This window comes from Anolis carolinensis, chromosome 1 (genome assembly GCF_035594765.1).
Source record: "Anolis carolinensis isolate JA03-04 chromosome 1, rAnoCar3.1.pri, whole genome shotgun sequence".
Classification (NCBI taxonomy): Eukaryota; Metazoa; Chordata; class Lepidosauria; order Squamata; family Dactyloidae; genus Anolis; species Anolis carolinensis.
Genome location: NC_085841.1, coordinates 64,722,889 through 64,748,646, shown reverse-complemented (window position 1 = coordinate 64,748,646; position 25,758 = coordinate 64,722,889). Strand labels below are relative to the sequence as shown.

Sequence of the window (25,758 nt, the reverse complement as noted above, 5' to 3'; positions counted from 1 at the left end):
CAGTTTCAGATTCACAAATATTTCGGATTTCAAAATTCTGGATAAGAGTTGTATAAGACATAATACTTTTCTGGGCCATTTTGTAAGGATGGAACTATGAACCATTCTTTTTCAGCCTTGCTAGTCATGACTAAATGTTAGGTCTCAAAAGCTAGTGTTAGAGAACGCCTGTTCTAACTCTTGACCTGTGATTCAGTCATGTTCCTTGTTTGTGATCAAACAAAACTAATGTAAATTTAATCCCTTATGGTTGCCAGGAAAGCCAATCTCATATCAATTGTACCAGATAAGATGGAATATAGTCTTCTTCAGAACATAATTATTCTACTTCATGCTAATACCAGCAAAAATGTATATCCAAGGAAGAAATGGAAGAGTTTTTAGAGTGTGTAGGCAAAGCCTAACAGCTGTTTCTGATTTTACTTACATATGATCCTACTTTAGGAGTTCAGTTACAAGCTTCTGCTGAGTCTGTATTTTAGCTCCAGAACAAAATGTCTTTCAGTATCTGGCATTTCTTATTTTTCCTATGTAGATGTTGGCAAAACAATTTAACAGTGAAGAAACCAATCAACTTCCTTTACTACTTGGTGAACCGGCAATGGTATGGGAATGAATTTTGCTTCTTTGAACTGCAGCTTGAATTTGGTAGTTTCTAGGGCTTCAATCCTACACATGCTTACCTTGAATTAATTCCCATTAGGACTAGCTTTTGAGTAGAGTGGAATATAATTCTGCAAGTAGTTGCAGTAATACGTAGCTCCTTATCATGAATTAGTTTCTTAGTACAAATTTTTAAAATGTGCATTAATAATATAGCATAGAGCCACATTAATTTGTTGTTTGGTTTTATATGGTATTAGTACCACAGTGTCCACTACTAAATAGTTTATCGTTGGGTACTTTAAATAACTTGTATATTGCATTTTGAAGCCATTCTTTATTTTACTCCTTAATAGATTTACTATATTAATATAAAGACTGAAAGAAATAATGGAGAAATGGAAGGTATATAAAAACAAGACAACATCATCTCAATGCCTAGCCCTCATAAATGAACGAAATGAACCAAAAATATCAAGCCAAGCTCCAAATTAGATATATTTCCCAACAGACATTTACAATATACAGAACCTTCACAATTAATACAGAGAATCTTGTATTGTGTGCACATTTTTGCAGGAATTTCTTTGGGATTTCTTGAACCACCAAGAAGGCCCACGTGTTAGAGATCATCTGAGCCATGGAGAGAACAGTTTAAATGACTTTCCAAGAGAAATAGCAAATTGTGTTCTTGCATTTTCTATCACACTTTTGTGCAGGTTTTCTGAGGATGAAATTGGACCCATCAAGGTAAGATCCAGGTTTAGCAGTACTACATTAAAATATCCCTTTTCACTTCCTGAATCCATATTGTTTGGTATTGTGAACATCTGTTATTCCACTGCTATCACCTATCTGTACATTTTATGGGTACACTTTTATAACACTGCTCCAGAGTGCTATAAATACTTTTCCATGTTTAAATGACATTTGCCACTAGAGCTTATTATAACTCCCTGCAAAGTTACTTCTGAAGGAAGTTCTCATTGACCCTATCACGGAGTTTTCTTGGCAAAATTTATTCAGAAGAAGTTTACTTTTTCCTTGCTTCACTTTCAAATACAGCCCTCAGTGCCAGATATTTCCTGTTGGTCTCCCTCCCAAGTATTAGCCAGGCCTGATCCTGCTGAGACATTCTGATATTTTAAGAGTATTTGGGCATAAATCCCTAATACAGCACATTCTTATTCCTAGAAAGAAAGAAAGCTTTTTTTCTCTTAAGAAGGCTCAGATCTATTTTCAGATTATTTAATGATTAAGTTCCATAAATATTATGATACAGTATAGAATACACATTTTTTCAATATGATTTTATGTAGTTCACATATCACTCAACCATTCAGTACCATTATTTTCAGTGTGATTGTATGTAAAAAAAATGCTTTATATGTTTTATCATTGACTGCAACACTTCTTTAAACCAGAGCCACACATTGCTAGAACCACTCATGAACTGTGGAAGTCATTATTGTTCCAAGTTTCATCCAGCAACTCAACTCAAAAAACAGGTACAAGCCTTTTTTTCATTATTGTTCAGTAATGAGTTTATCCCAAAAGACTTTTAAATACTAAGGCTCTGAGATAACTATAATTATGGACTTTAAAATCCTGTTCAAAATTGCCCATAAATGCATGTTCAAAAATATCCAGCATATCTAATGAATGTCTCAGTATGTTGGGACCAGAAAATGTGTTAAGTGAATTTCACAAAGTTAGAATGGGTTAAAGAGAAAATGTAAAGGAGGAGGGAGCAAGGAAATAGGGAAGGAATGTGAGAGAGATAAGAGTTACTAAAGCGTTGCTAAGAAGTGTGTACAAGATCAAGAAAAAGGTCAAGTTGACCTGAAGAGATGGGAGGGGGGAGAATGAGCAGAATGAGTAAAAATCATTTTGGGAACACAAGGAAATGTGTACAGAAAAAGGGAAAACAATAGGAAGGAAAATTACAGATAGAGAGGAGAGAAAAAAGTTTTGGTTTGTTTGCATGAGTGTTTGTATCAGTTGAGACTGTACAAACCATGATCCAGAAATAGTCAAATGTGACACTTTTTCTTGGCACTATCTTGGCTTTTCTTGATTGAAAGACCACCCCTTAGTTACTATGCAGAATTAAACTATTGAATTTCAATCTCCTTGATTCCTAGTCTTAATTGGGAAGTAAAAAGGATTAGAAATAAGGGGCACTGTGCATCAACAGTATCAGTAACTACTTATTATTTGTGTTCTTGTTTCTCTGGTTTTTTTACAAGTTCATAAAGTATTATTTTTAATGAATGTCTGATATTGCTTCCAAAGTTTATAAAAATAGACTGCTGCAGAAAAAAAATCAAAAGTAGATCTATGTAACTTGTGACTTTAGCCTAGGAAAGATTGCTAGGAAATACTTGGCAATATAAAATATTGGTTGGGATCTGAAATGGAACACAGCTCACAGATTAGTCTTCTCCATTCTTCCTTAATGCATTTTCCAGCACTACCTGGAGATAAAGCCACAATTTGGATAAGAGTTAGAATGTCATTGAGTAGTGTGTTCCTCTGCACAATCAGGTGAAATGTCTTCTAGTAAAAGTTTATTTTGATTTCTATGTAGGCTTATTTTTCAATTTCTAGATACTAGAATGCATAAGAAGCATAAATACATGGACTGATCTTCCTGCAGTGCCTGAAGAGCAAATTCAGGAAATTGCAGGGTAACTGTTTTTCTTTCTTCTTGTTTGACATTGGAGCAGTGGAAGCAGAATCTGATCAATGTTTTCTTCTGGAAACAAAAACTTTCCCAGTCTGTAGATGTGTTGGACCGCATCTCACAATTTCACCTACCAGAATGGTGGAAAGAGGTGTCTAGAATTTAACAGTTGAGCATATTATAGAGTTACTTGTGGGGGACTTGAGATAGATTGTGCATTTGGTCAGTAAGACAGTTTTTACATCAAAGGGCTGTCACTCTTTTTCTGTCCTTGGCCACATAGGGCAATATAGAATGGTTTCCTGGTGCATATGCACATCACACATACATGCCACACACCTGTACTTCCTCCCCATGCATCCATATACTCTTTTCTTGCACACAAATACATTATGCCCACACACTCCCACTCCTGGTCTCAGAGTACAGTGATGAAAATGTAAATGCTGAGACCATAACTTCTGTTCTGATTTTTCTGGGAGGTAGAATTATTCAGACATTACTTTCCTCAATTGCACAGTTTCCAAGTCAATTAAGCTATCAAAAAGCCCAGTTCTGTTTGAAAGTAGAGTATATGAGATGCAGCATTACCACATACCTTATTTCCCAGTAACATCAGCTGAGTCTGCCCAGACTAGCCAGAATCCAATATCATGGAGAAACACCTTGCATGCGGATGGCTCTTCCCACCAGTTATATGTGGTGAAAACATGGGGGAACAGGGGACCTGCAGACAATAGCATTTGGTCTGAGGGTACGAAGAAGCCACATTTGCCTTCCTCAGGTGTGTGTCTGCTTATATCTATGTATGTGTTTAAATTGTCTTCCTGTCCTATCCTGTCCTAAAGAGCAAAAAGTCACAGTGGAAGCAAGATATTGTAATCTTAAAAGCAAATGATGTTATCTCGATTCTTAGAATCTTTGGGTTCTAAAATAATAAAGATCCAATTCAAGAAAACTGCAAATTCAAAATTCTTAAGCCGTCATATCCATCTTCCACTTTGTGGAGGAGAAAGTGCAGAGGCAATTTTTAAATTCATAGTTCATTGGTAATGTAAACAAGGGATCAACATAACAAACATAGAAGTAGCAAAGAACAGTTATGTTTTTAAAACTATTCTTGAAGTTATATGATGGAATGCATTTTGTCCAGACTGGTGAATTTAGTAGAAATTGTTAATTACATATGATGAACTATTTTCAGTAATACTGTAGGAAACCTTGCAGAGCTGGTCAAAGAACCATGTTGTTTTGTAAGAGATACATAATACTGACCACAGCAAATTTTGCGGGAGTAGAAATAAGCATTTGCATATGCCTTTAAAAGCAAAACACCAAGTTATCAGAAGTTTGGAGAGAACTTCATAAGAAGTTTGGAGAGAACTTTGCTCAATATGACTCACTCAAGAATTTGTTGTTTGTTGTCTAAAATTTAGAAAAATTAAGTAATGTAAAATTAGTACTGTGAATTACCTCTGTAAAATTTATATTTGTTTGATGTCTCTAATTTGATGTCTTAAATAAGGCATATTTTTTAACAATTTTGGAATGAAATTTTGAAAGTATAGCTTATCATCATTTTGTTCTCTTCTTTTTCTGAAGGTTGAGAAAAGATGTTGATTTTCCTTGTACTTCAGTGATTGCTGATATTTTCACCCAACTGCAGCCCTACTTACCTCAGAATATAAGACTTTTTGTTGATTCTGTGAACAGCTTGCCAACAGAGAAGTAAGCTAGTTTTATAATATTCCTTTTTTCTTCGTGTACTCTGTGAATGCACACTAATGGAGAAGGCTGCGCCTCCGCAGGCTCCAACGGATACTCTTCCAAGCTAAAGTTTGAAATTTGGCGGTAACCCCGCCCCTCTCCCCGGAGGGTATAAAGGGTGCCCTCCGCGCTCGCTCTCCAGTTCCTTTTTTTCCGCCGCAAAGCTCACTTCGGACTCTTATGTCGACTACGCGTTTTAAGTGGTGCACTCAATGTGCCGCTAAGATTCCAGATTCCGACGGTCACGCTAAGTGCCTTTTCTGCCTTGGCGAAAGTCACATCGTCGGTACCTGCCGTTTTTGCCTGGCCTTTACAGCTCAGGCCTGAAGAAATAGGGCTGCGAGACTCCGGGCAGCTCTCTACGAAAAAACTCTTGCTCCTGAGGCTTCTACTTCCACCCCGGCCTCGATGGCGTCCAGGCCTACTCTGTTGGTATCATCCAAGGCCTCGAAAACTTCGAGAGCTAAACCGACCAAACCGCCCTGCACGGTGACTACAGCCACGGTTTCGACCCGGTCGAGCAAAATGGGCCCTTCATCGACTTCGAGTTTGGTAACTTCGGCCATTTCCACTTGATCCCGCCTGGCTTCACCGCCATCTTCTTCCGCCATGAAGATTGCCTTTAAGAGGGCCCAGGAGGAATCTAGACGAGCCCAGTCTGACTCGGCAGCTGTGTGCCCGATTCCACCGACACCGGGAAAATCGCTAAGGGTCGCGTTGAAGCAACCTCCAGCAAAGAAGCTAATGATCCAGAGGTCGTCCTCCTCAGCTTCTTCTAAAAAGGACGTTCCCTCCTCTGTGGCCTCCTCCAGGAGATCCTCGCCTATCCAACCGGCGCAACGCCTCCGCTCTTCTTCTCCTCATGGCCAGTCCTCGGATGCGGACGCTCAAGCCTCTCCCGACCGGTCGGTCAGGACAGTTATTAAGGCTCCCCAGCCAGCGCCATCAAGCCCTCTGGCTCGACAAGAGCTTTTCCCTCCGGCTCAGACACCCGAAAGGGGTAGACAGATGATGCGCCTAGTCCGTGCCGCCCAGGCTTCCACGTCCAAGAGCGTTCGTCCACAGCCGGTTCCTGCTGCTCTTGAGGTGATACCTCAACAGGACTCTGCGCTTGTTTCTCCTCCCCGGTCCCCTCAAGGGCCCGAGGAGGATGACCCCGATATCAAACACCCCGAGTCGATCCTTTCCGCCTCGGTTGTCTCTCTCAGCCTCGACCTCTCCCCGCCTCACGACGCCTACGAGGTCGACCCACCCTCTCCGACGGATAATATCCGGGCTTTCTCTGACCAGATGGTCAGAATGGCAGACGCTCTGGGGATGGAAATTAAACAAACCTCAAAAGCTGTCACCGACCCCGTTTTCAAAAGGGTCCAGGCTCAAGCCCCACCAGCCACCTTGCTACCTTTTCTTCCATACCTCCTGGACGTAATCCAGGCATCTTGGAAGACTCCATCTTCGATACCTCCAACTTCTAAGAAAATAGAGACCTGGTACCGAACCGATGACAAAGCCTTGGAATGGCTCAAACATCACCCTGATCAAAACTCCATGGTGGTAAAGGCCTCCCAATCATCGGGTCGACAGTCCAACTCCCCTGCCGACAGGGAGGGCAAAAGATTCGATGCCGTAGGCCGCAAGCTGTACTCCGGTGCTCTCCTCCTTTGCCGCATGGCGAACTACGGAGCCTGTATGGGCCATATCAACAGATCCTCTGGGAAAAAGCCCAACCTTTCTTCGCCAAACTTTCTGACGAAGACCGGTCAGTTCTCTCAACCCTCCAACAGGAGGCGGACTCCCTTGCACACCACCAAATCCAAATGGCTAAGCACACCGGCGATACCGCCGGAAAGATGATTGCCCACGCAGTTGCGATCAGACGACATGCATGGCTTCGGTCCTCAGGACTCTCTTCTTCCTCTCGACAAGTGATCGAAGACCTTCCCTTCGACACTCAGGGTCTTTTCAACTCGGGTACTGATGACAAACTGAAGTCCAATCATGACTTCAAGATCCTCGCAGCAAAGTGCGGGACCGATCAGCCTCAAGCTCAGCGGACCCGATGGTTCCCTCAACGATACCATCGCTTCCCTCAGCCTTTTCGTCACCAACCGTTTCAACGCTCGTCGAGCTCGAGTCACCACAGTCAGCAACAACAACCTCGCCGCCAGCACCAGGTCCCGAAAGGTCGGGGCAAGAGCGCTACAGCTATGCCACAACCCCAACGACGGGCCTGACGCCCACTCTCTCGGGGCTTTTTCTACCTTCACTACTACTGTCACTACCATGCCTTTCCTAGGCTCCGACCAGAACCTTCCTCTCTGCTCTTTCCACGATCGCCTAGCTCCTTTCTACCACGAGTCTATCACCTCAGATGCCTGGGTTCTCCACATTGTCAGAGACGGCTATGCCTTGGAATTCGAAACTTTGCCCCCCACGGGTCACATCCTCCACACCGACCCTTCACCGGAGATATGCTCCGAGGTCGACTCCCTTCTGGTGAAGGGCGCAATCCAGCCTTCTCCTTCCGAGCAGGACACTCGAGGTTTCTTCTCAAGATACTTTACGGTTCCCAAGAGGGGCGGAGGTCCTTGGCCCATCCTCGACCTGCGAGCCTTAAACCTCTTCATTCTGCCTTCAAAATTTCGAATGGTCTCGGTAGCCTCCATTCTCCCAATGCTCCGACATGGAGACTACTTTGCCTCTATAGACTTACACGATGCGTATTTCCACGTCTCGGTACGCCGATCTCACAGGCGCTTCCTCTCCTTCAAACTCCTGGGACAGTCTTACCAGTTCACAGTTCTCCCTTTCGGCCTCGTCACGGCCCCAAGGGTCTTCACGAAGGTGGTCGCCGTGGTTGCAACACACCTAAGGAAACAGGGCATAATGATCTTTCCTTATTTGGACGATTGGATGATTGCCGCATCCGACCCCTCATCCCTTCAAAGCCACGTTTCTCAGGCTCTCTCTCTTCTACAACGGCTGGGCCTTCAGTTGAATATCGAAAAATCCAAACTCCTCCCGGCCACAGAAATCCGCTTCGTCGGAGCTCTCTTCAACTCCATCGCGGAAACTGCCTCCCTACCGAAGGACAGGTTCCTAGCCCTTCAACAACACCTTTCTCTCCTCCTCCGCAACCGCAGGATCCGAGCCCACTCTGTCCAGGTCCTTCTGGGTCACATGGCCTCCACGGTCATGGTCACTCCTTTCGCCAGACTGCGTCTCAGACCTCTTCAAAGATGGTTTATAGACTCTTTCAAACCCCATCGGCATCCGAGCTCAATGTTTCTCACGGTACCGGACCAAGTTCACCTCTCCCTTCGTTGGTGGCAGGACCCAGCGAATGTTTGTGTGGGACTTCCCTTCCATTCCCCCCTTCCGTCAGTCACCATCACGACCGACGCCTCCAATTTTGCGTGGGGAGCCCACATGTCGAACCTCACTGTTAGGGACCTTTGGTCCATCCAAGAGAAGTCTCACCACATAAACTTTCTAGAACTGTTATCAATCTTCAAAGCTCTCCGGGCGTTTGATCGCTTTCTTCCCCACAAGACTGTTCTGATCCAAACGGACAACGTAGTAGCTATGTACTACATTGTCACGACCCAGGCTGCAGAGCACCAATAACCATACACAGAGGCCAGAATCTATCTAATATCTTTATTGTAGGAATATATAAAGTTAATAAAAACAAGTGTAGGAAATAGTCCAGAATTAGACCTTTCAGGAAAGGTCAGAATTAGTCCAAAAAAGCAATGTCCAATAAGAAATATTAAGGTCCAAAGTTGTAATCCAATAACCGAAACACTCACTTTGCCAAGCAAAGTGAGGGGAGATGACAAGGTCCTTTAGTCCATGAAACTTGAGCGAGGCTAGGAAATAACTTGATACTTGAAACAAGGCTTGAACGTGGAACAAGGTACTAAGAACAAGAACAAGGTCCGTGGAATACTTGATAAAATCCGTGGAACAAGGCAAGGATTGATCCTGGGAAACAAGGCAAAGTCCGTAGATAAACAAAGGCTGGGAAGCAAGGCGAAGGCTGGATAGCAAGACAAGGCTTGAGCAGGAGCGAGGCTTGAATCGGAGCGCGCTGTCCAGACACAACTCGCTCCGTCGGCTGACGAATTGACTCCGCGAAGTTACTACGCGGGTAAAACACCTAAATAGAGTCTAACTTTCCCGCCGAAGCAGTTCTCTGGGAATCAGAACCGAAAGCTAAACTCTGAGACCAGATGTGAGACTCCCCAAAGATTCTCACGAGAAGCAGTCTTAATTGGCCACATTCTTAGCTGCAATCCTCGCACTCCTGCGCGAAGCTGATTCCAAACTTCTCTGTTGTTTACAAAACTCCCGGCGCAAGAACACGGGAGAAGTAGGTTCTGGGCTTGTTTGACATACTTCTGGGAGACAACTTTCTTGCAGGTGCAAGGTTCCCAGATCTGCCTGGGAAAGATCTGGCTGAGAGGAATCCAGTTCAGACTGGGAGGGTAAAAAACCCAAGTTTTCATCTTCATCAGGAATTACAATGTCCTGAGCAGGACTACAAGGCCCATGGGTCATCACACTATCCCCCTCCTCAAGGCCCCTCCCAAACTGGGGCCCTCTCCCCGAGGCGCGAGGTCGTGGTTTGGTGGGATAGGTCTGATGAAAGCGACGGGTTAGATCAGGAGCATGGACTGTGGAGGCGTCTTCCCAAGAGCGTTCCTCAGGGCCAAAACCCACCCAGTCAATGAGATATTGTAGGCGGCGGCGGTGAAAGCGAGAATCCAAAATGTCCTCAACCTCGAACTCCTCCTCCCCATTCATCAAAACAGGAGGGGGGGCCGGTTGGTCTGTATCAGGTCGCACACCATCCGCCGGAAGGAGCAGGGAACGGTGAAACACTGGGTGAATGCGCATTGAACGCGGAAGTTGGAGTTTGAAAGTCACGGGGTTTAATTGCGCCACCACTGGATAGGGACCAATGAAACGGGCATCTAACTTCCGGCAAGGGCGGTGGGAGGGCAGAAAGCGAGTGGACAGGAAAACCCGATCTCCTACCTTGATTTCGGGGCCCGGCTGGCGATGTTTGTCAGCGTGGCGTTTATAGTCCTCCTTGGCTTGGTCCAGTTGCTGGAGCAAAAGTTGTTGCACCGCTGTGAGTTCCTGCAGCCAATCCTCTGCTGCGGGAACCTCTGAAGTTTCAATGACAGGGGGGAAGAAACGTGGATGGAAGCCGTAGTTTGCAAAGAACGGCGTTTCTTTTGTAGAAGCTTGAACTCCATTGTTGTAGGCAAACTCAGACAGTGGTAACAGAGAAGCCCAATTGTCCTGTTGATAGTTTACATAACAGCGAAGATACTGCTCCAAAGTGGCATTGGTGCGCTCCGTTTGCCCATCTGTTTGGGGATGATGAGCTGAAGATAAGCGAGAGTCTATGCCCAATAGTTTTTGTAGTGCCTTCCAAAAACGAGAGGTGAATTGAGATCCACGGTCTGTGACTAAACTCTTGGGCAATCCATGTAGTCTGAAAACATGTTGAAGAAATAGATCCGCAGTTTCCTTGGCCGTGGGGAGGCCTTCGCAGGGAATGAAATGGGCTAACTTGGTGAAAAGGTCCACCACCACTAAGATCGTGGTGAATCCACAGGAAGGTGGTAGGTCAGTGATGAAATCCGCGGAAATTATTTCCCATGGGCGAGATGGGGTAGGAAGGGGGTGTAAAAGCCCTGAGGGCTTCTCCCTTCGTATCTTGGAGCGCTGGCATACTGGGCAGGTGTTGACATATTTTTCCACATCCTTGCGGATCTTGGGCCACCAAAAATCCCTTAGGATCAAATGCATAGTTTTAAATAGTCCGAAGTGTCCTGCTGGTTTGCAGTCATGACACAGACGAAGCGCTTTTTCCCTGCCCGGTCCGGGTGGGATATAAACATGATTTCTATAGCAGAGCAGCCCATCTTTAAGCGAAAAGGGGAAATGCAGACCTTGGCGAAGTTGGTCCTGCGCCCAGGCATCTGCTTGCTGACTAGCCCTGATTTCTTGAGCACAGATGGGTCCTGGAGTAGGGGAAGTTGAACCAATGGGAATGGATTTGGTGTTCCCCACCGTGAGCGTGGCAAAGTTCTCAGGTTGTAGCAGTTGGGATTCAAAGGTCTCCTTGCGTCCTGCAGCGTATTCCGGTTTACGTGACAGGGCGTCTGCTTGCTTGGTTTGGGCTGGGGTCACATAATGGATCTGGAAGTTGAAACGTTCAAAGAATAAAGCCCAACGTTGCTGCCTCTGATTTAGTTTGCGGGCAGTTCTTAGATGTTCTAGATTACGATGATCAGTGTGGACTTCAATGGGAAATTTGGCCCCTTCTAGCCAATGTCTCCAAGTTTCAAAGGCTGCCTTTATGGCCAGTAGTTCTTTTTCCCAAATGGTGTAATTCCTCTCTGGTGTGGTTAGTTGACGAGAATAAAAGGCACAGGGGTGGAGGTGATCTCCCACCGGTTGTAAGAGTACAGCCCCAATTGCCACATCAGAGGCGTCCGCTTGCACCACAAAAGGGGTTCCAGGATTTGGGTGCTGTAGAATTGGCTGGGAGGTGAATAGTTTCTTTAGTTGCTGGAACCCTTTCTCTGCTTGATCAGTCCAGCGGAAAGGCTGCTTTCCACGGATGCAGCTAGTGATGGGGTCGGACCAGCGGGCAAAATCTGGAATGAACTTGCGGTAGTAGTTCGCGAACCCCAAGAAACGCTGCACCTCTTTCTTGTTAGTTGGCGCCCGCCATTCCAATACTGCTGAAACTTTGGCTGGATCCATGGAAAGCCCTAGAGGCGAGATGCGGTAACCAAGGAAATCTACCTCTTGTAGATCAAAAGCGCATTTTTCCAGCTTGGCATAAAGTCCATGATCCCGCAATCGTTGTAACACCATTTTGACGTGGTTCTCATGTTCTGATTGTGATCTGGAAAACACCAAAAAATCGTCCAGGTAGATTATCAAGAACCTGTCTAGATAGTCCTGAAAAATGTCATTGACAAAATGCTGGAACGTTGCGGGGGCTCCGCATAAACCGAAATTCATAACTCGGGACTCAAATAATCCGAATTTGGTCTGGAAGGCGGTCTTCCACTCGTCCCCTTCCCTGATGCGAACTAAGTTGTAAGCCCCCCGAAGATCCAGCTTGGTGTAAACCTTGGCTCCTCGAAGCCGATCCAGTAGATCCGAGATTAAGGGCAGGGGATAGCTGTTCCGCTTGGTGATATTGTTCAATGCTCTGTAGTCCACCACCAAGCGTAGTTCCCCTGACTTCTTCTTCACAAACATCACTGGGGAGGCGGCTGGGGATTGAGAGGGTCTGATGAATCCCTTGCGAAGGTTTGTCTCTAGGAATTCCCTGAGAGCTTCTTGCTCTGGTTCAGTCAGGGAGTAGAGATGCCCTCGCGGGATCGGGGCCCCCTCCACCAAGTCAATGGCACAGTCATAAGGTCTATGTGGGGGTAATTTTTCGGCTTCTTTCTCATTGAATACATCCCAATACTCGGAGTACTTCTTTGGCAAGGTGATGATGGGCTCGGTGTCTGTGGCATGGCATACCTTGGCTACGAGGCAATGGTTTTGGCAGTACGGTGAAGCAAACTGCAGTTCTCTGTTGGACCAGGAGATGTTAGGGTCGTGGAGAGTCAGCCATGGAATTCCCAAAATCACAGGGAAATGGGGGACCTCGGTAACAAAGAAGGAAATCTCTTCCATATGTTCCCTTATCCACATCCTGGTGGGTTCCGACCACTGACTTACGGGGCCCGTCTTGAGGGGACGGCCGTCTATGGCTTGCACCACACGGGCATTCTTGAAATCATGATATTGTAATCCCAGAGAGTCGGCATACTCTCTATCGATGAAATTGTTGGTAGCTCCAGAGTCTATCATGGCGTGGATCATGACGGGTCCCCTTTTTGCTGACCATAATGTGACCACGAGAAGGAACAGGACCCCGGTTGGCGGCTCTTGGATGGATTTTTTGACCGGGTTGGCGAGCCTCTCTACACCCGGTCGTTGGCTTCCCCCGCCGGCTGTGTGCCAGTCGGCTCAGACGCCTTCGTCTCCGTGGAGGACGCCGCCGCAAGACGGGCGGCAGGCTTCCCTTTGGCTGGGCACTCTCTGGCGAAGTGGCCCCCGTTCCCGCAGTACCAGCAGAGGTTTAAGCGTTGACGACGGGCCTTCTCGGCGGCATCTAGTCTGGGACGCACATTGCCCAACTGCATCGGCACCTCCTCGCCTCCTCTGGGGTATGGGGTTGGCGGTGGGGGTCTCCACACCGGACGTGGCTGAACGCTGGCGGGAGAGGGGGGTTTTGCCCCGGCTCTACTGCCCTGGCCTCGAACCCACTGTTTCCTGTTGGCAATCATGACTTCAGCCCGTAAACATTGATCAATGAGTGCCTCGAGGGTCTGGGGAGGATCCACCTTGGAGATTTCTTCCAGCATTTCAATGTTGAGACCCTCCCGGAATTGTCCCCTGAGGGCTACATCGTTCCAGCCGGTGTTGTGGGCCAGCACTCGGAACTCGGCTATATACTGAGACATAGGTCTGTCTCCTTGGAAAAGGCGACGGAGTTTGTGACCGGCTGCCTCCAAATTGTCCTCGATTCCCCAAGTCTCCTTAAGGTGGTCCAAGAAGTGTTGCGCTGATCTTAGGTGTGGAGAGGCTTGGTCGAACAGTGCCGTCGCCCAGCTGGCCGCTGGCCCGTCTAGAAGACTGTAAACCCATGCCACTTTGATGTCTTCTTGGGGAAACTCGGCAGCACGGGCCTCTAGATAAGCTTGACATTGGCGACGGAAGACATGAACCTTAGAAGCTTCTCCAGTAAACTTGGTTGGCAACGCCATGGCCGGAAGACGAACTCCGCGTTCCTTCAAACCCCTTATTTCTCCATCCTGTGCATTGAGCTTATCACGGATTCGGTCCACCTCTTCCTTGTCGATGGTGTAGGTAATCGGCTGGCCGCTCGGCCCAGGTACGACTCCGGTAGACATTCTGGCCGAGGTTAATTGGTGCTTAGGGTGGCGGAGTCAAACTGTCACGACCCAGGCTGCAGAGCACCAATAACCATACACAGAGGCCAGAATCTATCTAATATCTTTATTGTAGGAATATATAAAGTTAATAAAAACAAGTGTAGGAAATAGTCCAGAATTAGACCTTTCAGGAAAGGTCAGAATTAGTCCAAAAAAGCAATGTCCAATAAGAAATATTAAGGTCCAAAGTTGTAATCCAATAACCGAAACACTCACTTTGCCAAGCAAAGTGAGGGGAGATGACAAGGTCCTTTAGTCCATGAAACTTGAGCGAGGCTAGGAAATAACTTGATACTTGAAACAAGGCTTGAACGTGGAACAAGGTACTAAGAACAAGAACAAGGTCCGTGGAATACTTGATAAAATCCGTGGAACAAGGCAAGGATTGATCCTGGGAAACAAGGCAAAGTCCGTAGATAAACAAAGGCTGGGAAGCAAGGCGAAGGCTGGATAGCAAGACAAGGCTTGAGCAGGAGCGAGGCTTGAATCGGAGCGCGCTGTCCAGACACAACTCGCTCCGTCGGCTGACGAATTGACTCCGCGAAGTTACTACGCGGGTAAAACACCTAAATAGAGTCTAACTTTCCCGCCGAAGCAGTTCTCTGGGAATCAGAACCGAAAGCTAAACTCTGAGACCAGATGTGAGACTCCCCAAAGATTCTCACGAGAAGCAGTCTTAATTGGCCACATTCTTAGCTGCAATCCTCGCACTCCTGCGCGAAGCTGATTCCAAACTTCTCTGTTGTTTACAAAACTCCCGGCGCAAGAACACGGGAGAAGTAGGTTCTGGGCTTGTTTGACATACTTCTGGGAGACAACTTTCTTGCAGGTGCAAGGTTCCCAGATCTGCCTGGGAAAGATCTGGCTGAGAGGAATCCAGTTCAGACTGGGAGGGTAAAAAACCCAAGTTTTCATCTTCATCAGGAATTACAATGTCCTGAGCAGGACTACAAGGCCCATGGGTCATCACATACATCAACAAACAAGGAGGTACGGGCTTGAGGAAGCTGATGGCTCTCTCAATGGACATTTGGCTATGGTGCATAGCGAGACACATAAACCTCTCAGCGGTTCACCTACCGGGTGCTCAAAACACGCTAGCGGACTCTCTGAGCAGAATGACGTCCTCTCCCCACGAGTGGCGTCCCGATCCCGAAATCCTGAAATCCGTCTTCGACGATTGGGGCTGGCCAGCTCTAGACCTTTTTGCCTCCCCCTCGAACACTCAACTTCCTCGCTTCGGAGCGAGACTGCCTCCAAACTCGACTCCGGGCTGTCTCGGAGACGCGTTTCTCCTCGACTGGACTCTCGAACCCGTCTATCTTTTTCCCCCCCTTCCCTCTCATCTCGAGGGTAATAGAGAGACTCTATCTAACGCCGACATCGGCCATCCTGATCGCCCCTGCATGGCCACGCCAGCCGTGGCACCCAACTCTACTCCGGATGTGTGCGCGTCCTCCTCGCACTCTCCCAACTCTCCCTCATCTACTATCTTCACAGAAGGAACAGGTCCTCCACCCCGACGTCCCGTCCCTACACCTAACTGCTTGGAGGATACTTCCTTAAATTCTCTCCACCCAGACCTGCAGGCGATCCTTCGTGCTGCCCATAAGCCGGCCACGTCAAGGGCCTATGCTTACAAGCTTGCAAAATTCCAAACCTTCCTTCGGGACCGACACGTCGATCCCTCCTCTACTTCGATCCCGCTGGTCCTGGACTTCCTACTTTCTCTTGCGGATCGTCAACTCTCTCTGGCCTCGATAAAATCCTATCTCGCTGCTCTCTCCTGGCATTTCCAACGTCAAGGACAACCCTCTCTCTTTTCCAACAACCTCATTAAGACCTTTCTTCGAGGTTACAACAACCTCCATCCTCCAGTTCAACCTCCGACCCCTGGGTGGAGCCTCGAACTCGTTCTTTCTCAACTGGCTTCAGCTCCCTTTGAACCTATGGCCTCCGCTGACCTTCACCTTCTCTCTTGGAAGACTGCCTTCCTAGTCGCTATCACCTCTGCGTGCAGGCCTTCGGAACTGGCTGCTCTTCGGGTGGACGAACCCTACCTCCGTTTCCACCACGACAAGGCTGTTCTTCGCCCGGACATCACCTTCCTACCTAAGGTGGTCTCTGCTTTTCACCTTAACCAGGACATAATACTTCCTGCCTTTTTTCCTAATCCTTCTTCTTCTTTGGAACAGAGACTTCATCTCCTCGATGTCAGAAGAGCCCTCCTTTTCTACAAGGACAGGACTAAGGACATACGTAAGTCGCCTAGACTTTTTGTGGCTTATGCTACCCATAAGCTGGGCGAACCACTTTCTTCTCAAAGACTCTCACACTGGATTGCCCGGGCTATCGAACTCGCTTACCAGCTGGCTAAACGCCAACCCCCCCCCCTTCGATCCGCCCTAGATCAACGAGGGGCCTTTCCACTTCTACTGCCTTCCTCAGGGGTGTCCCTCTCGACTCCATCTGTCGAGCGGCTATCTGGTCCACTCCATCCACCTTTGTTTCACACTATAGGATGGACTCAAAGAACCTCAGGGACTCGGCCTTCTCTAGGTCCATCCTTTCCTCCTGCCTTTCCTAACGTTACTTGCCTTACTCGGAGCCAGTTTTGCTGTTTTCTTTACGAGTTCACTGATGTCATTCAAACTTTATTTCACATGTTATGTTCTTGGGTTCATTAATGTAGTGCTTGTGTACTATACTTACCCACTACACTGTAGTTTATTTCCTGAATACCTCTACCTCCGTTTCAGGGAATCGGTCTATACTTACCTCTGTAACTCTTACAGATTATCGCTCACATACAATGTTGTGATTATGTTCTGGATCCTAATAACTAGGACCGGTTCTGCACTATATGCTGTTACATTGTTTTGACCATTGCACTTGCATTTGCACCTTGTGCTCAATAAAAGTGTTGTTTGGACACTAAACTCGTTGTCGGGTTTGCTATGTCCCACCTACCTATACCTCAGCTTGCTAGTCTCCATTAGGGCGGGGTTACCGCCAAATTTCAAACTTTAGCTTGGAAGAGTATCCGTTGGAGCCTGCGCAGGCGCAGCCTTCTCCATTAGTGTGAATTCACAGAGTACACTCGAAGAAACACGGTTACAGGTAAGCAACCTGTCCGCACCCTTCATCAAATATCAGAATACACTGTCATTTTGTCATAATTTGTGATATGCTGCAGAACCATTTCATGCGGGTAGGCAGCATGAATATGTACATGAAAATATGAATGATAATGGTGATATTCGGATACAGTTTGAGTATCTTTTATCTATAATTCCAAAATCCAAAAGTATCCACATGTGTGGCTGAAAGAATGGTATGTTTGCTTTCTGATGTTTCAGTGTACACAAACTTTGTTTCATGCACAAAATTATTTAATATCCATTCGTCCAAAGACCGTGTACATAATCCTTAATCCAGACATGGTCTGAATTAAGGGTTATGTCCAAGGTCTTTGGATGAATTGATTTATGAATTTTATATGTTTTAAGTTTTGTATACTGTCTCATGTGTTTTATGCTTAATGTAAATTGTTTTTAATTGCTCTATGCCTTATTGGATTGGATTGCTTTATTGGCACTGAATTTTTGCCAGGTATGTAAGCCGCCTTGAGTCCTTTTGGGTGAGAAAGGTGGGATAGAAATGACATAAATAAATAAATAAATACATTTAAAATATTGTGTATAAAGTTTCCTTTAAACCATGTGTATAAGGTGTATATGAGACAAAATAATTTTGTGTTTAGATTGGGCTCCAATGTCTATTATGTCTGTGTAAGCATTCCAAAATCCCCCTCCCCCCCAAAAAAAGAAAAAGAAAATACAAAGTATATCTTGTCCCAAGCATTTTGGATGAGGGATACTTAACCTTTATTGTGTTCTGAAGTCTTTTAGAAAGTGATCTGAAACTACCTGCGTGCAATTAATGAACTTACTACTTTGTCAAACAAGAGTTTTCCATGACAGTTTTGTTCTTACTCATGATTGTTTTTAACCTTAAGAGATTAAAGGATTCAAGGCCAATTCATCAGTTATGGATTTTCAGTTGCCATTTTTTCACTAAACAGTTATGATGCAAAGTTTTGTTTGATGCTGGCTTGGAAGTGACATATTATAAGCAACAATGTTACGTGTGATCAATTATGGGATTGGAGACTTAATAGCATTTTTATTTATTTATTTATTTACAGTATTTATATTCCGCCCTTCTCACCCCGAAGGGGACTCAGGGCGGATTACAATGAACACATATATGGCAAACATTCAATGCCAATAGACAAACAACATTCAGTTTTAGACAGACACAGAGGCATTTTTTTAACATCTTCCAGCTTCACGATTTCCGGCCACAGGGGGGAGCTGTTGCTTCACCGTCCATTGGTGGCTGTTCTTCCTCTTCTTTTCCTCGTGAGCAGTTTTATGGTGTTGTAGATTAGTTAAATTAGCCTCCCGCATAAAGCGTCCCTAAATTTCCCTAATTGACAGATTCAACTGTCTTTCGGGGCTGCTAGGTCAACAGCATTTTTAAAAGTTGTTATATACTTATGTACTAGTAAAAAAGGAGCATTTCCCATTTTGAAAGTATTGTCTTTAGGGATGTTTTGTGTCATCTTTAATTGCGGTTGCAGTTTTACATTTGAATTTTTTAAAGTATCAAAACAGTAATGTGTGTTAGTTTTTAAGAGGAAATAACAGTTAATAATAAGTTAGTACAGCCATTCCTTTTTTCCTTCTTTGTTACTTCGTCTTTAGTTTGTAAGTCTGAGAGCAAATTAGCAATTTGTAAGCCATTCTAAGAGCCTTTGAGGCTGAAGAGCAGAGTATACATCTAAGCAAACAAACAGAATAGAAAAAAAGTTGCCCCAAGGGTATGCAAACTATTAGTGATAGTATTCTTGTCTAAAACTGTGGCCTTTCTTCCATATATTTTTTTGAAACTAACATTGCATATCTCTAGTTACTAATATAGACACTAATTCTAAGACGACCAGGTTACTAAGTAATATTTTACTGCTGCTCTGAAATAATAAGATATGTTTGTGCCTTTCAGGTTACTGACTGAACTCTGTGGCAAGCATATCCCTGTCCTCTTCTGCCCACGAATGGTCCTGGAAATCATTGTAGTGCTTCGTCAAATAAGTACCCAGTGCCACCAGGTATCATGTCAAGTCATTTCTACATGTGAAGCAAGATATAAGCAATGGGTAAACAAATCACTGCGATCACGCCAGCGGAACAACTATCTGTGCATGAGAAGAAAGCAAGTACTGTTTTATTTCTTTTGAAAAAGAACAAAAACTAACTTCTATGGAAAATATTGTTTAATGGACAGCTTATATGAAATTTATTTTAAGTGTTCTACATAACTATGTTGATTTGATAGATTTGGTACAGATTAAGTTAGTTCCATTTAGTTTTTATTTTTATTGAACAGATGTCTTTGATCTAGCATAAGGTAAAGGTAAAGATTTTCCCCTGACGTTAAGTCCAGTCATGTCTGACTCTGGGAGTTGTTGCTCATCTCCATTTCTAAGCCGAAGAGCCGGCGTTGTCCGTAGACACCTCCAAGGTCATGTGGCCGGCATGACTGCATGGAGCACCGTTACCTTCCCGCTGGAGCGGTACCTATTGATCTACTCACATTGGCATGTTTTCGAACTGCTAGGTTGGCAGGAACTGGAGCTAACAGCGGCCGCACCCGCCGCTCCCAGGGATTGAACCTGGGACCTTTCGGTCTCCAGCTCAGTGCTTTAACGCACTTCACCACCGGGGCTCCTAGCATAATTCACTATAATTACCAGGGCCTCTTCCAAGCTTAATAACAGCAGTGGGCGTGAGTAAAACAAACAAGTGGAATGTTATTATGACACATGTAATAAATAATTAAATTGAATGTACAATTGCAGCTCCCTAAACTAGTCAGCTCTTTCTCTTGATGACTATGCTGCCTCTATCCCAGCACTTCACTGTCAGCATGATGCCCAACCCCCACCTGTATCTCACAGAGACAGGCCTATGGTTTTATTACATTGCTTTCCCCTGCAGTTCCTCTTCACAGTATTCCCTGAGACATGTTTGGCTTCCTTGAGCCAGGTTTGCTAGCAAGTATTTTCACAGCATGGACATTGGAGAAGCTTGTGTCCAGTCTTTAATCAGCTGCTGTTTTGTAGAGTTATTTGTAGCAGAGCTTAAGATATTGAAGTACTTGTAGACATCAAGAAAGGGCAATTCCTCCAGTTGCCACATGGGGGAATGAGTGATAACCAGGTCTGCAGGTACTACACACCACATTTGCACACTGATGCACTTGGACACATGTTGTACCTTTTCTTCTTTGTTTACTAATATGTTCTTTTGTTTGCTCACGCACAAACTGTATGCACACCCAAATCCCACCCCGATATCTTCCCATTCAGAAAAGAGAAGGTTCTAAGGTCCTTTCCCACAATGCTTCTTTGAGAAGTCCAGCATAATTTAGAGCTGATTTTTTCTTCTTCTTCATTAAGATCTGATCATTGTTTCTAATCTGGCTGTTGTTTTTGTTTCCTCCACCAGTATTAGATTTCTGTCTCCTGTGTTACAAGTCATTTTAATCTTGATTACTCTGGAACTAATCAGTATCTATACAGTTTGTGAAAAAAATGTTTCAGACTATCAGCAATACCTAAAGTGAGTACAATCTAGTTCAAAGTAACATATAGAACTTCTGGGTTTTTTTTCTCACTGAGTCTCATTCAGCTGATTAATTGAGTGATGCATTCCCCTATCAGCCACATGGTGATGATGAGGACAATGATGATGATGATGATGATGATGCATGAACTGAAGAGAGTCGTAGTGCAGCACCAGCATCGTCCTGTTCATGCCCCAACTAGGAGAATACTGTGGGGCTGATGTTTCTGTCTTTTGCAGCACTCCTACTTATCCTTCCTCCTCCACTTTAGTTGTCGTTTAAGACTTCAAAAAGGATCCAGGGCATGTTGAGAAAGTTCATTATGTACTATATTTGTTGGATGGGGCTTTTTAAAATAACAACAACGCTTTGAAGTAGATTGCAAGATAAAACCTTTTCTCTCAGTGTTCTGATCCTAATAAAAATTAATCCTAGCCAAATTGCTCTCCCCATATTGCTCGGTGATGATTAGGATTACAGTGGGGATGGGTCAGACCTATATTCATGCAAATGGTGGCTGTGTTTCTACAGAAGTAAAACCAGAAAAGTTAAATGTGATTACATAGCATCTATGTTCGCCCATCATTGTCTAAGGTTCCATTTCCAATACAATGGTTATGAGCTAGCCTCACTAAGCAGAGTGGGACTCACTTTGGAGTAGACATGCCTAGAACTGCATTGTTGCTGCAAAACCAGAGAAAGCTATCTCTTGGAAAATCAATAGTTTTTGGAAATGATTGTTTAAAATCAAAACTTGGTTTTATCAGGCTTCCCCCCCTGTTCTTCCTTTTTGCAGGTTTCTGAAGTTGATTTTGCAGTACACTGAGAACTTGGTGACCTACACAAGCCCAGAAAAGAATAAATGGAATGAAACTATGACCCTTACAGGAAAGGCACTGCTAAAAATCAGAACTTTCTTAGGAAAGCAGCTAGCACTTGTACAGTTAGTGGAGTACCAGCCCGAGGAAATTTAAAGGGGTACGCAAATATTTTTTTGCGCCCCCTCCCCTGCGCCGCAGGAGGCGTGGCCAGGACTGGCCCCACCTCCCGCGTCCTAACCCCGCCTCCCACGCGGGGCGGCCATGCCTCCCGCGGCACGGGTGGCGTGGGAGGCGGGGCCAGGGTGCGCAGCACGGGAGGCGGGGCCAGATGTGGCCCCGCCTCTCGCGGGGCGCGCCCTGGCGCAGCCAAGCTGCAGCAGGAGTTCTTCCAGGCCGCAGCCTGAAAGGATTCCCGCTGCAGCGGGCGCGCACTGTGGGAGGCGTGGCCGGTCCCGCCTCCCGCGGGGTGCGCCCTGGCCTGGCTGTGCCATGGCGTGCCCCGCGGGAGGCGGGGCCAAACCTGGCCCCGCCTCCACGTCACACGGCCCCGCCTCTGCCAGGTGTGGCCCCGCCTCCCAGGGGCTCAATAGCGCCCCTGGGAAGGTGGCGCCCAACGCGCCAGCGTGCCGTGTTGGGCCAGGCCTGAGTACAAACCTTGAATACAATTGATGTGACTGCATAGGGATGTTTGCTGACCAAAACATAAGAAAGAGAAAGCAACAACACAACTTATTGTACTCTATATTATCACTGTGATGATAACCTTTCCCAAGGAAATAATAGAATGTGTAAAACAGCAATACCAAGAATCAATGGGGATGTTTTTCATTTGATGGACACTTTATTTCTCAACTTTTAAGGGTTTTTATGTTTCATTTATTCTTAGTTTAAAGAAAAACCTTTGAAAGAGGATTTTCTACAAATGGGATAGATTGGGATACATGGGGTGGAAGCACTACCTAAACACTCTGGGCAATAAATTCTGCTCATGACCCAATACTCATAGATTTCTACAGCTGATATTCATCATCTTCACATGCAAGTACATTTATCTGAGTTCAGTTTAATTTAATTCTTAACTAGCAAAAGATAGAAACATGACTTCGTTGTTGTACCAATTCCCAGGATGTTCACTGATCATGTGATCTGGAAGATTTTAAGAGTTGGGGTCCCAACATAACTTCTCAAAGCTTTGCTATTAGGTGAACATGGAACTATAGCCTTAGCTGGAGCAGGCAACTACATGGGATCACATCCAATTTTGTGGGACTCTTGGGGAGACACACAGATGTCCAAAAGTGTCAAAAGAAAAGAAAAAAAATGGCCAGGAGTATATTTTCAGTTTTGAAAAAGATGATTTACTTAATATTTCCTAGACATTCCCAGAGGCCCATTCATGCATTACAGACATAATGCCATTTTCTACCTTAACAACAATAGTTCCACATTATGGAATCCTGGAATTTGTCATTTGGAGATGCAAAGTTCGCTATCTGAAAGTTTTATAAATGTCCACCTCTACACTGCAAATCCCAAAGTTCATAAGAAAATGTTCACTGTTTCAAGTCATTTCTTGATTATAAGCATAACAAAGTCTCTTATTCCTAAGACCCCATCTACATTGCCATATAATGCAGTTTGAAATAATAATAATAATAATAATTAATAATAATAATAATAATAACAATAAATTTATTTTTGTATGCCACCTCCATCTCCCCAGGCGGGGACTAGGGGCGGCTCACACAGGGAACAAGCCCAACATAGTCACATAAAATCATAAAATACAAGAATTAAGACATAACACAAATTAAAAACAAATGAGACAGGTCATAGTTAAAATAGACATAGTTAAAATGTTAAACAGTCATCCAAGGCATTAAAAAGTCTAATATAAGATAACATCTGGGTGACAATGAAAACTGAAGAAGGGAGTGTCTATTACAAATAGGACATACATCAAATAGACACAACAGGTAGGGAAGATAAATCTGAATGGAAACCAAACTAAAATATGAACAGGGCAAATGACAATGTGAATATCGACCAGATTATAACAGACTTATCTACTCAAAAGCACAACAGAACAGCCATGTTTTTAATTCCTTCCGGAAGACAGTGAGGGTTGGTGCTAACCTAATTGCATTATATGGTCAGTGTAATTCCATATAATTCAGTTTTACTGCATTGAACTGAATTATATGAATCTACACACTTTCAAACTGCATTCTATGGATTTACATATAATGTTCTGATGTATAGATGGGGCTTAAAAGAGCCCTCTAATGTCAGATAAACTGCAATTCGCAGAAATGAACAGAAGGTTGCAGTGTTCCATAATATTTAATTTATGTTCATGCTGTGTTGGCCATTAGCAAATGCAACAAAATCACAAAAGAATGATATTTTTATTGAGTGATGTGTTTTGTGCATTTTGACTGACTTATAAAGATATCACTCTTTATTTTATGATACCTGACTCTAATTTTTTCCTAATGGCAATAAAATTATTTCTTACATCAAATGTCTTTTCCTGATGGAGGCTTTGTTTTCGTTTGATTTTAAAATGGAGTTCTTTATGCTGAATTTCCTTAAAGGCATACAAAATTACCCATTCTTCATGGTCTGTGTTCTCAGCAATTTGAGAAGCAATGTGGTCTTTCAGAAACAAAGCTAATCAGTTCACCTGTTTGATAATGAGATACAGCAAGGACTATTTTCTTTTATGCTAAATAATAAATCAAAGATGGCTGCAGTGTTGGATTTTATTTAGGAAGGTCAAAGGCACATTACTTTCTCTTCTGCTACCATCAGAGGCATCTGAGCCAGAAATGAGAGATAAGACCTTCTTGGTGGCTGCTTGCAGGCTCTAGAACTCACTCCCAGTCTAACGCTATCCCTGGTGTCCTCTCACCAGCAAGGAAACACATTTTATTTGTATAATATATGTGCTTTTAAACTGACTTGCTTGTTGACGTAGGTTTTAGCTAGTTTATGCTGTTTATTTTTTTAATCATGTATTTTAAATTTAATTAATACTGTAGCATTAATTTTATTTTTGCATTCACTGTCTTAAGCATTGTTTTTTTACTGGAAAATTGTTATCAAAATTTAATAAAGGCCTTGAATAGCTATGATAGCTTTTCTTAAAAAACTGAAGAATAAACACCAAAGACTAGTTGAATTTCAAGGATGCACAGTTGAGAGACAAGGGGGAAGCAAAGCAAAAGGCCTTTCTATTGCTAGTCACTGAACGTATTGTCAAAGGCTTTCATGGCCAGAATCACTGGGTTGCTGTGAGTTTTCTGGGCTGTATGGACATGTTCCAGAAGCATTGAGCATTTTGTCAGTTATTCAGTGTGCCATAATCTCAGAGAAGTGTGTATAAGATTGGTGCTTCACTTCTAATAAAACAATTGTATTAGAAGCCTCATATCAGTTCAATTCTAATACCTGGAAGTTACTCAAAAGCACCACTGGTACTTTGGTGCAGGATGAGAAAATCTTGAATATCTTTAGAGTTCCAGATGCCAGGTTTTTTATTTATTTATTTAATGTTGTTTTATTCCACCTTGCCCAAGGTAGCCAACAGTAAATATAAAATAATGCTAATTAAAAACAATGTGAATTCATTATATATATATATAGGCCCCTGGTGGTGGCGCAGTGTGTTAAAGCACTGAGCTGCTGAACTTGCAGACCGAAAGGTCCCAGGTTCAAATCCCAGGAGCGGAATGAGCACCCGCTGTTAGCCCCAGCTCCTTTGCCTTTAATTAATATGTGTTATTAAACAATATTGAAAATATTAAAATGTATTTTAAAGACCCATCTTGAAATCCTAAATACACTACCTTCAGAAGCCCAACTCTCATCAGTTTATAAATGCCTGATGGTGGACAAATATTTTTTACCTGCCTATGAAAGGCAAGCAGGGATGAGGCCTTGTTGGCCTCTGGGGAGGGAATTCCAAAGTCTGGGAACATCACCATTCTCAGTTTGTGCAGTTAATATAATTGGCTTTCATAACGGCTTATTTATATCAAATGCAACTGGTTTAACAGTAGTGATGAAATTATCTTCCTTGGGTTGGCTACTACTGTATGACAGCATAGATAAGATCAAAGGCAGCTGATTTTTCAGCAGA

The 25,758-nt window shown here is 44.3% G+C and overlaps 1 protein-coding gene across 8 annotated transcripts in view; it reads left to right on the top strand.

Annotated features, from left to right (window-relative positions):
- The window catches only part of ermard (ER membrane associated RNA degradation), a 59,101-nt gene that overhangs the window by 26,645 nt on the left and 6,698 nt on the right, over positions 1–25,758 (top strand). For 6 of the 8 annotated variants that reach the window (XM_016999336.2, XM_062975893.1, XM_008124566.3 and 3 more), the window contains 8 exons: positions 536–604; positions 1,183–1,353; positions 2,028–2,111; positions 3,214–3,293; positions 4,892–5,017; positions 19,171–19,380; positions 20,676–20,789; positions 21,590–24,746. In XM_016999336.2, the coding sequence (XP_016854825.1) occupies positions 536–604; positions 1,183–1,353; positions 2,028–2,111; positions 3,214–3,293; positions 4,892–5,017; positions 19,171–19,380; positions 20,676–20,789; positions 21,590–21,767 (1,032 nt within the window). In that variant the 3' untranslated portion in view covers positions 21,768–24,746. Of the gene's footprint in view, positions 1–535; positions 605–1,182; positions 1,354–2,027; positions 2,112–3,213; positions 3,294–4,891; positions 5,018–19,170; positions 19,381–20,675; positions 20,790–20,890; positions 21,235–21,589; positions 24,747–25,758 lie in introns of those variants that run through there. The other 2 variants (XM_062975888.1, XM_062975880.1) reach the window with 2 other exon arrangements.